Source organism: Anneissia japonica, unplaced genomic scaffold (genome assembly GCF_011630105.1).
Source record: "Anneissia japonica isolate Jap-2015-1 unplaced genomic scaffold, ASM1163010v1 scaffold652_len952628_cov199, whole genome shotgun sequence".
Lineage (NCBI taxonomy): Eukaryota > Metazoa > Echinodermata > Crinoidea > Comatulida > Comatulidae > Anneissia > Anneissia japonica.
In genome coordinates, this window is record NW_022757608.1 from 199,701 (window position 1) to 211,576 (window position 11,876).

At 35.5% G+C, this 11,876-nt stretch overlaps 2 protein-coding genes across 2 annotated transcripts in view; one reads left to right on the plus strand and one right to left on the minus strand.

The window, feature by feature from the left end:
* Nucleotides 1–8,047: 8,047 nt before the first annotated feature.
* Nucleotides 8,048–9,331, plus strand: LOC117124817. The gene is made up of 2 exons (XM_033271148.1): nucleotides 8,048–8,542; nucleotides 8,972–9,331. The coding sequence occupies exons 1-2, from the start codon at nucleotides 8,302–8,304 to the stop codon at nucleotides 9,220–9,222; spliced, it is 492 nt and encodes a 163-aa protein (XP_033127039.1). The 5' UTR covers nucleotides 8,048–8,301; the 3' UTR covers nucleotides 9,223–9,331.
* Nucleotides 9,332–10,110: 779 nt separating this feature from the next.
* Nucleotides 10,111–11,876, minus strand: part of LOC117124843 — an 11,938-nt gene continuing 10,172 nt past the window's right edge. Inside the window, exon 3 of the mRNA XM_033271181.1 lies at nucleotides 10,111–11,492. Within this exon, the coding sequence (XP_033127072.1) occupies nucleotides 10,569–11,492 (924 nt within the window). The 3' untranslated portion in view covers nucleotides 10,111–10,568. The remainder of the gene's footprint in view (nucleotides 11,493–11,876) is intronic.

Consider the following 11,876-nt stretch of genomic DNA (forward strand, 5'->3'; position numbering starts at 1 on the left):
GCAAAGCTGCTATTACTCGGAAATTTAGAAACAACAGACAAAAAAAGAATTATTGGGAAAATGGATAAGCAGAGTTTGATATAGAAAAGATGAAAACATGAAATTAATCCCACAAATCATTAACGACACAAGCAAGAATATGATGATTAACGAAATTTGTTTCATTTTTATTTCAAACGTCAACAATGAAATGGCACGTAAAGTTGATCAATACACGAAACATCCTACAATAAAATACAACTCGCGCTTACCATCACAGACTAAATAGTAAAATGTTAAAGGCTACATTTACATATATTACTATAACATTCATTTTATGTCAAGCGTTGACAAAGACGTAACAGGAATAGCCAAAATATTCGCGCAATAAATTTTAGTGTTTCTAAAGTCAAAAAATTACGTATTTGAGTTTCAATACTGTTACGCTACTTAAAAACACACGTGGATACGTCTTCTTTACGCACACACACACACACACACACATATATATATAGGCTATAATATATATATACTATATATAAACGTTGTTTACATTATTAAAATGTAGAAGGAAAATTTAATTAACTAGTTGATTAATAGATTATTTTATAATAGAATTTTTATTTAGTATGGTCAATGAGGTGTGATGTTGTTCTATTATATCGGCATTATTTTATTCCTAACTTTCTTTGATTAATTATTTGAAAATTCAAACAAAAAGGTTAAATCACACGAACAAAAATAAGAGAAGAATGGAACCGTTTGACCTACACTCACGTTTTATTGTGAGGTGTGGTCACTGAGATTTGATATCGTTGTTAATCAAGACCAAGTCATATCATTTTATAAACGAAAAGATTACAAACCACACGAACACAAATAACGGTAAGACCGTCTAGCCACATTGGTGTTTTATTGTGAGGTGTGGTCACTGAGTTGTAATAATATTTCTATAATTTCACAAGTGTGTGCAGATACGCAGAATTACAATAACCCATACATCATTGAATTAACTACTAGGTAGACTGGGCTCCAGTCCCTAATCTGTCTTTAAATCTATTTTGGCAACAATGGCGTTCCATATTACCTATTTGCTTGGCATTTCATAGTATACTTTTTCCATAGAGCTATTAAACAACTAGAGTGCTGACAAGATGGCGGAGCAATGCAGAGTTGTGTATGTGTACCATCCAAGATGGCTGCCGTAAGAAAGCGCCACCTTCAGGCTGAGTATACATATTATTACCATAAATAAGCTCTCTGACTGAATATTATTTCATTAATGATAATTAGTATTGATAATGACAAATTATTAAACTGTCGTAGCCAAAAAGAGGCCAAGTAGAGCATCTTATTCAAATATTAAAAAGAATTAAAATCGTGTACATTACACCCATACACCGCAACGCTCGAGTTTCAAAATACGGGTAACTAGCTGTACTGAACTTTCTGTGTAAATTGAGGGCGCAATTGAAAATGATAGTGCTCAGGGGAAATTTGATTGGCTGTATCTATGGCAGCCATCTTGGATGGTACACACACACAGCTCTGCGTATTTCTAACGTCGAATACATTGCTGTTAGCGCTCTAGTATTCTTATTATATCTCTATGACTTTTTCTTGGATTATTTTTCAAATTCGCATAAAAGTTTCTCGACGCAGGGTTCCCCGGAACGCCGCCCTCATCGGCGAGTGCGAAGCACAACTCAGGGTCAAAAGTGGAACGTGAAATTTGGATATGGTTTTGTAGTCAGATTTGCGAGAAAAACTTCAGCTACCCGTGTTTCTCGACTGAGACGTCAGTGGGAGCTGTAATTTGTATGGCAAGGAGATTGAGCAACCCTTCATTCATATTAAGGGAATTTACGCCCAGAAACTTTGTAGTTATTAATATTTTGGTTATAATAGAAAATATTCATTTTTTGGTGACGTCACACTCACCTTAGTTAGCATGCATATGTCATAAGCTATATATATAGATACGTCACCTTTTCCTGGTAAGGCAAACTTTCCCAGCGTGCTTTTTTCATGGATAAACAAACACCACTGCTTTGCACATGGATGCCTTGCCCAAGCCAGGGCTACAAGAGCCGCATTGTTAGCATTGTATTCTACGTTATATGAGGCCTACAGTATATTGAAAAAATGTAAACTTCACAAATTCGGCCAAATATAATTTGGCCGTGACTTTTCAAATGTTACGGCCAGGCAAATTTTTATACGGCCAGATTTGAGGAATCTGGCCGTCAAAAAGGCCAAATGGCAACCCTGACCTATACTGCCTTACTGTATTATGTTTACTAATAAAGTGTCCACATGGGATTCGGTAGACTTGCCACAAGTCTCTAATTTATGGATTTTTCGTAGTACATTAGCGCATTTCGGAAAGCGCCACCAGCGTCAGTTTATGTTGAGAAACTTTTTTGATGAGAATTAGAAAATCCCAGAAAAATTATACTATGGAACGCCATGCAAATAAGTAATATGGAACGCCATTTGTGCCAAAATCGATTTATTCTTAAGCATTTCAACTGATTAAGACAAAGATTAGGGACTGGAACCCAGTCTAGGGATTCGGTTACTGTATCAGGAAATGTGTGGTGTATTTTTTTTATGACTTTTGTACGTAATAAGGTACTTAAGATGACACATGACCCATCATGCACATAGCCGTCGGAAGCATTTTGCAAGTGGTCCGGCCATTATAATGAGAGGGGGGGGGTGGTGGAACTAAACAAATTTTGTTGTAAAAGGGTCTCTGATCCACTCATCATGGTTGTTGAAACAACTTTTTTGCAACTCACAATGCCCGGAAATAAATGCTGACAATTTGTAGAGCCGCTAGCCCCTCCCCTCAAAGAAATAAAATAAGCGCAGAGATAGAGTCTATGTTGGAAATATGGTACTGTACATCTGGATGCCTGGAAATACAAGCTGGCAAACCTGTATAGCCACCACCCCTCCCCATCCTGTCTATTGGCAGACAAAGATTTAAAGTAAGTGGGGACTAGAGATATACTCACCTTTGTCCCATATGTTTTGAGCCCGGAGGTGAGCTAATTTTGAAAATTATGGCACCCAAATATAACTAAGGTACTGTTATGAAAATATGTAGTACAATATATACTGTACATCGTACATTAACTAAATTTATTTATATTAAAATATTTGCTCCCTGCGTACATGTCTATATTCCATATTCTAAGTTCCGTGGCATGAATATATCCCCATAGCAGGCTTGAGGGTGTGTGAATAATGTTCATGAGGTACCGGTATAACTCTCCCATATATAATAGGCCTACTAATAGGAAGTTTTTTTTTTTTTTTTAAGAATATGACCTTACAGGGCATCATATTATTCTTACTGGTATGTGTCACAGAGTGATTATTATTATTATTATTATTATTATTATTATTATTATTATTATTATTATCATTATATGGAAAGACTGTATATCTAATAGAGTGATTATTATTATTATTATTATTATTATTATTATTATTAATATTATTATTACCATTATGTGGAAAGACTGTATATGTTGACCTAAAGGAGATGAAGCTCATACTTTTCATATACACTTTGTGTCTTACCTGGATATCTTGTATGCTAATTTTAATTATGCATATGCAAATTTCTTAAGCTAATTTTGGATGATTGTGAGGGGTGGACTGTGTAGAGGTCAGTTGAGGAAGATTGGCTGAGCGTGAGATAGCTCGAGGGAGGCCAATGATTTGAATGGCCAACAGATAGGCCTAAAGGATTGGAATTATCCTTGTTTTGCGAAGTATCCTGCAGTATGTGGCTAAGTGTGTAGCCTGGAATATGCTTGATATATACAAGAAAACTGTGGTGGAATTGAGTTTTATGAAAAATATTACAGGAAACCGTGGTGGAATTGAGACGCCCCAGTTTTATGGATAATACTGCCGAGAAAACTGTGGTGGAATTGAGACGCCCGAGTTTTACTGATACTGTGCTACAAGAAACTATTGTAGGAAATCTGGGGGAATTGAGCCGCCCAAGTTGATTTGTTGCTACGGTAGAACCGAGCAGACGTAACGTGCCGTGAGAACATTTAGTTTATAAACGGGAACATTTCTGTTCGATATTTGTATAATGATGATTCTGTGTTAATTTTATATTATACCTTTACTTTTCATTGTTAAAGTCAGAAGATTTGACGATTAAATAGATAATCTGGTGTGAATTGCAATAAGTTGTACTCAGTCATTTCATTGATTGAAAAACACAGAGCTTGTGACAGTATGGCTAAAAAAAAATTGAGATAATAAAGGCCTATGCCCTGTACATGATTCTAATGAGTGGGCACAGAAAAAAAAGCATCCAAGTTGAAAATGCTATCTGGACACAGAATGTGGTAGCATTGACCAAATTACAATTCGTAAGATTTTTTTAAGTCAATTGAGTCAAATTAAGGGAATTGAAGGTCTACTGCGAAAATGATATATTGTTCAAAATGTAATTAAGTTGCTTATTCCTCCGTGAATAAATAAAGTGCAGGAAACACAAATATGTACAAGGAATAACAATAACTGTAATTATATCTACACAACGTGCAGGGTATTGAAAAATATTAACAATATGCAATTAATTAATAGGCCTAGAACATGTTCTATGAATACACATTATACAGTATGCTATGAATTATCTATGGAAATACAGTAGGCCTCCTATGCCTATACAAATAACGTCGCGTTTCGACAAACTTACTGCTCGTAGGCCTACAATTGAATTTACACTTACCAAATTCAGTCTGAAGCATAATAAATTATTTATTACGCTATAGGTCAGTTGTACTATCACTTGAATTGTAAAAATGCTGTAATTAAATCCTGTGTTTTCTTCTGGTAGAACTTACGGTGATTACACTCAGACAAACCATATGTAGATACCTCCATGTACAGATCTAACAGGTGATATAGACAGAGAGCACTAACATTTAAGGGCTATTCAGCTTTTTTTTTGTAAAAGAGTGGGGAGGGGCACAATGTTGTTAAATGTGGCTAGTTTTACAGGGGTTCAGGGGTCATACTGTGGAAACCTTGTTTACCTGGATGCCCAGAAAAAATATGAAATAATAATGATGATGATGATGAAAGAAAAATAAAGGCCCCAGTAAGGGTGCAGGGAAAAAGCCCCGAGAAAAATCAGTAGTTTCGATTTGGTATAGACTAATTTGGGTTGCTATATTTAGTCTTATAAAATAGTAATACTTCCAGAGAGCAAAGCCATAGGCCTACGTGGCATGGACAAGCCAAACCAGTCACTCGTCGCAAATCCTGTATTGGATAATGGACAAAACATACTGAAATGTCAACATTTTTTGGAATCTATTTTATCGCACTAAACTAACCTCTATATAATTATCTATAAATCGTGCTATGCTGTTATTTTCCTCATTTTCTATGTTAAAACAACAATTTTGAACGATTTGGCAATGGTTTCTGCCTAAGAAATGCCTGAAATCGTAAGCTTTAAAAGCTGATTTCTCAAATATTGTTCTTAAAACTATCTGTATGGTTAAACTCATTTAAATGGGTTTTTTTTTACCATTTTATAGCTCTCATTATACTCTCTAACCCTTAATAACTAAAAATTAATTTTTGCGATGAGTGATTGGTTTGGCTTGTCTTTGCCACATATCTCTCTATTGAGCACGGGGACTAAAAAGCTGGGCAAAAATTGGATGGTTCTTGTTGTAGCGTATAGGCATGTTTGGTATTGATTTAATTTTAGTTATCGTTGCCTTGCATTGCATTGGAATTGTTGATTTTGTCGGGTCGCCAACCCGTTACAAATCTCGACATCCCCACCACCACTCGTCTGACACCACGACGAGGTCATCGGACTAAATTAATATTCAAATCCAATCAAAGACGTTATTAAGACGTTATTATGCTGTTGCCTAATATTGTAGTCTAATAGTATAATTTTGGGATGCCCGAAAATAGTAACTGGCAATTATAGAGTCAATACCACTCCCCATCAAGGGGCAGAAACAGCATGCATGATGTGAACAAATTATGAAATTATGGCATCTGTAATCAGGGCTAGCTTCATCCGCATAAGCCTTGTGTGGTGACTAACCCCAACATTTCATACATAGTTAATTGTAATTATATGTTTATACCTCTAAACATTGTCAAAATTACTAATTATTTTTGAGGGTGTAGACATTTCTGTTATTTGCCATTCTCTATTATTTGATATTTTTAACTGTAATATTTCTACCTTTAGTGTTATAGGCCTATGTATGTAATATTTAATATGTGAAACTGATTTTTTATGTAATTTTATGTACCATATTTTTAATCTTTAGACATTTATTTTTTATATCATTTTGTATATTTATGGCGACTGTTTTTTTTTTGTTTTTGTTTTTTTTGTTTTTGTTTTTGTTTTGTTTTGTTTTGTTTTTTTTTTTTTTGCACTGTTTAGGTCTTTAATAATAAAAAAAATAAGTAAGTAAATAAAAAATAAAATATGTAATAATATTGAAAAAAAGTGGTCTGGTCAAAGCCAGTGTGGCAGGTGCGGTTCCGACGTCCCTGATGCACCTCCGCCGGATTTACCGTTTCAGTCATCTTTAACTGCCAGACGACAGCGTAGTGCATTTACCCCCGAGGGGGCAAAGACACACAAACGTGTAAAGGCGTAGACACATTTTCCGCTGGGAGTTTTTTTTTTTGTATAAGGAAAGTGCCAAAACACGAACATTATCTGATTGTCATCTTCCTTGTATAAATGGTTGTTTTCATCTCTTGCCTCTGTAATACTATTATCATTTTACACAAGATTGGCAACACCTTTAGGCATTATTTTTTTTAATAGTTTTTGTTGTTTACTGAAAACGTACTAATACTTCTATAGACAGGTTGGGACTTTGACCTTTTCTTATGTATTTCTGTGTGTGTGTGTGTGCGGGGGGAGGGGGTGGGGGTAGGTGCACACAAGGTGTGTAAACACAAAATCTCAAAAACTGTAGGCCTACACATGATCTAACTGAATTCATTTAATAATAATAATAATTATGATAATAATAATAGGCCTAATGATGATGATGATGATGTATTTGTGTATAATGTCGTTAAAGTGTGTGTTTTGTGAACGCCGTTAGCATAAGCTGGAAACTTTTTATAGTAATCACAGCCGGGATGAGCGTAGCCGTATGATTGATGATTGTACATTTATGCCATTTATATTGTAATGATGGTTTTATTCTTGTGGTTGTTAGAAATGGGATACGGTGAATGGTTGGTTGTCGATCTGCAGGATATTTATCAAGTTGAAAAAGTCTCTGTTATAAACCGAATTACGTGTAAGTTTCTACTGGATATACTTTACATAATCTGGGTTTCCAGAATTATAAAAAAGAAAGGTGAAAGAGGCAAAACTCTGGCCATTTTGGATATTCTAAGCAGTTTTGATACGTTTTAGTATGTATGCCTGTCTGACGGTACAAACACGTGTTTTAAGGAGTGTAAATAGAAAATTATATTTTTTAAATGATTTTTTATAATTAGCTTGGGATCCTGCCGTTAGAAGAATAAAAGACGCAGAAGTCAACATTGTTACTGATATTGAAGATCGTAATGATGGTCAATCGTGCGGCTCTCCAGTGACTTTGGACCAGGTTTATAAAAGTCCCTTAATTGACTTTGCATGTACTCCTTCAGTCATTGGCCGCTATGTCATTTTGTGGATTAATAGGCTTGAATATTTACATGTGTGCGAAATCCGTGTGTATGGCAACACAACGGCACGTAAGTTAAATACTATGTTAATTTCGATAATCATATGAAATCTTCGACACAGCAGTTATAAACATGTAGACTTTGTTTATAGGTCTATATCTAATACCACCAACACAAACCAAATAATTGGCAAAACAAAATAAGTTTGTGGAGGTGTTTTTCTTTAAGATTACAGTGGAGGTTTGGAAGCTGTTGGTTTTTGGCCTTTGAATAGATATTACGGGTTTCACGATATATCTGGATTTAAACATGATGGGCACGCATCTTCTGAATGGCTATTGACAACTGGTGTAAAAAATACTATCGATCCGGCCATCGAATTTACATCTGCAATTCTTGTGATCCAAAATTATCAAAATTTTGTGAGTGGATCTGCGTTTTCCATCTGCTTTCATATCTATCCGTTTACGGATTCATATGGGTATATAGTCATATTCAGAGGGTTCACACAAACTTTTAGCATTTCGCATGCTCAACCAAGTGGTTTTACTCACAATTCGGAAGTTGTTGTTTGTTATGACGGTGCTGAAGTGATTCGATGTAATGCCAATGCCCGATGAATGGACTTTCTTTGCTGTAACTTTCAATGGATTTCTAAGGCAAATGACAGTCTGGAGGAACAGTGAGATAGTCCATACCGTGAACACGTCATTCTCTACGATTGACATGAATGTCACAGACATTAAGTTTGCAGAGGATCCTACAGTACATATGAAGCTGAGTAGGATTCAGATTTACAACAGAGTTTTGACTGAGGCTGAGATGAAAACAGCTGAAGAACGGGGTAAGTCACCTAATCCACATTCCGATCACTATCAGATTGAAAATTGAACAGTGTTGATTTATTGTTCCCATCATTTAGTTTTTAGTTTTTAAAGCAGGCTCAACATAGAGAGAATATTTAATTCACTACTACAGTATAAAGGAGGAACGCAGCACTGACACATTTTGCTTTTTAAGTTTTTTCTTCCTTCCAATTCCATGTAAATAAACTCGTATAATTAAATATTGCATCCGATAATGTTTTTTTTAATCAAAATTGTAAAACAGATTAATATTTAATATGAATGCATAGGACTGATCACAAAATCACAATGGCCTACATCTCTTATGGTAAATTTGGGTTTTTTTTTTGGCATTTTGATTAAACTTATCTATCTATCTATCTATCCATCGTTTCCAAAAATAATGTATCGATTTTGTGTTTTCACAGGACCGGTGGTCCACCAACGAATCAACCGCTTGATCTCTTCAAAAGAAAAAGAACTAAGTGGTGTAATATTGATTAGCTTCAACGTAGAATCAGTAACACGCTGTGCTGCGTTTTGCAACCACGATCTGGAATGCACAGGTTTCGTCTACAACAACGATCTCTGTTGTCTGTCCAACAAAATTGAACTGCAGTCACTACCGACACACATTATCCTGATTCTGTTCAGTATGAAATATTATACGAGTGTTTAGAAAAAAAATTGTGTTAGATAAACAAAAAAAAAAAAAAACAACAATAAATGTTATGTCACTAAGAAAATCTTCAAAAGTTATCTGTGAAGATAAATATTGTTTTTAGTTTGGTAAATTCGATATTGAAATAACAAAGTTGTGAAAGTAACCAAAACGATGATAATAATGGGCAACAGTGGACTTTACAAGTTGAATTTATATCATTACATATACAGCGGGAGGTTCAGTAGACAATGGAATCGGGGAGCGATTTTTTTTTCCGTACGAAACATTTACATGAAACTCCACTCGGGCCGTCTCGGCTGAATCGACCCGAAAATCTCATTGCAGAATTCAGGAGGTCAAAAGGTCATCAACAGATAAACGTCTACAACTCTCTTTCAGAATTGATTCATTAAATTTTAATTATCACCCAAATTTATTATAAATGAAAGAGATGTGTGTATACAGACAGGCAATCGAGTATTATTGTCACCGCGGAACACTATACACAGTTCATGAGCGAAATCGCTGTAGCGTGTCCTGAATATTCAAACGCTTCAAGTTGATTAATATTCATGAGCCAATTTGCTGTAGTGTGACGTGATCATTGAAAGGAGTCAAATATGACCGGGAATTAAGTCACAACCATACACAACTCTGCATTGCTCCGCCATCTTGTCAGCACTCTAGTTGTTTAATAGCTGTATGCAACCAACTGACTGCAGACCATTTCCGGTCACACATTACTCTCCATAACACACCACCCCTTAGTTCCGTCACCTCTGGATATACCGTCGCTGGTGGCGCTCTCCAAAATACTAGGAAACCTATAATTAGAGACTTGTGGCAAGTCTAACTACTAGGCTGTTATAAACCAAAATGAAACGTTGTCTCAATTTCCATAAAAAACATGAGAAAAGAAGCTGAACAATGTCATTCATGGGCTCAAAAAGATTATAAAATATAATATATACTTCTAAAATGGGATTAACATTATTTTTAGGGATATGATAAGGCATACAATAAAATATGTAATTTAGACCAATCAATAAATTCCAATGACTATAAACGCACATAGACCTAGTAAAGACTGTGGTGAATTTTAGTTCTACTCCACTGTCTTAAAGTTAAATTTTCCTCATTTGCATGCAGTGCCGGTATGTTATTCATAGAAACTAAGCAAAGAAATTAGCTCCTTTGTTAAATATTGAAAAATATCTTGATCCCACCTGACATTGCGAGAAATATAATATTACAACGTAAGTAAGGATTGGTAAGTGATTAATAATGTTTCCTGCCTCAAGATGGAAAGAAATGGAAAAAAAAATAGCGGTAGATTGACGGTGATGTCTAAACGACAGAGATTATTTGGGAACATGACAAAACGCATCATATTCTTTGTATGTAGGTTTCACTCCTGTATTTTCAACACCATATGGACTACACTCCGGATAAAATACACATGAATACACAACATACTTTTCTTTTAACCAAGATCTGTAGAGGGACTGATATCCAGCTTCATGTGCTACCAACATCTGGTTATATTTGGCGAGCGTTCCACCAATAGAAAGACACCGACTTGAGGCCTCAGAATATGTCAGCGTGTAAGTTTCACGTCCCCTTACGCTTATGATACCATGAGCGGGAAATGGATAATCATCTACAAAGTGATTCGCCAGAGAGCAGTAAGCTGATTTCTTATATTCTCCTTCATAATGATCAGAAATGCTAAATTTATATCCGGTTAAAACATTTCCCCAACAAATTTCTTGGTCTTTATGATATGGCGCTCCTTGCATACCATTGGAAAACCAAGCTGTTTCGCAGATCTGAACACCGGTTAAACTAGCATTGTAAACCTCCATCGGCAGAGCAAGGTGTCCTCCATAATTTCCCTGGCAAAGGCTTTCTGCTTCATTGTATGTATAACCTTCGCTGCCATCACGACTAAGGTGAAGGATTCTGCTGGCAGAATGATAGTCTCTTCCCTCGGAAATGAAAGAGGTGATATAACAGTAAAAACATGGATATAAGGTAGTACGGTCGGGATAAACGTTGCAACGAATGGCTGGATCTACCAGTTGACATGGTGTTTCATCATTTGTGAAAGTCACCTCACCACTAATTAACCAACATTGATCACAGGTCACGTCCTTTCCGAAGTGGTTGACAGCAGACATCAGTTGTTCGTAAGAGGCAAGATAACCTTTCAACTGATGACACCCTTCAGAAGCTTCTTCATAATCAGCGTTGCGCGACACCTTTATAAATACTCCTTCACGTTCCTATTAATAGTAATTATATCATAATAAATATTCATATAGTACTGAATAAAATAAACAAGGTAAATGATAGAAATAGGGCTCAAATTTAGGAACAAATGATATTAAAAACCTATCAAGTATGTACCTTAAACGAAAAATTTTCTTAAAAGAAAAGTTAAATAGAGTAGGTTTATATCAGCATTCCCTCCTAAATCTGATCACAGTTTCTGCCTTTTAACTATTTTGTTTATATGTTCAGTGCTATATACAGTATACTGTGATGAGGCTTTGTGCCCTCTTTGTTGAAGATGCGTGGGTTTTAAATAAAGACGGATTGAAGAAAACATCATTGGATTTTAGCCTACTACTTTATTTACAAACTTCATACCACCACTGGACGAACGT

Excerpts from the sequence above, each read along its gene's own strand:
- LOC117124817 (XM_033271148.1), top strand. The coding sequence starts at position 8,302 with ATGCCAATGCCCGATGAATGGACTTTCTTTGCTGTAACTTTCAATGGA. Across the intron at positions 8,543-8,971 it reads GAAAACAGCTGAAGAACGGG|GACCGGTGGTCCACCAACGA; the intron begins GTAAGTCACCTA and ends GTGTTTTCACAG.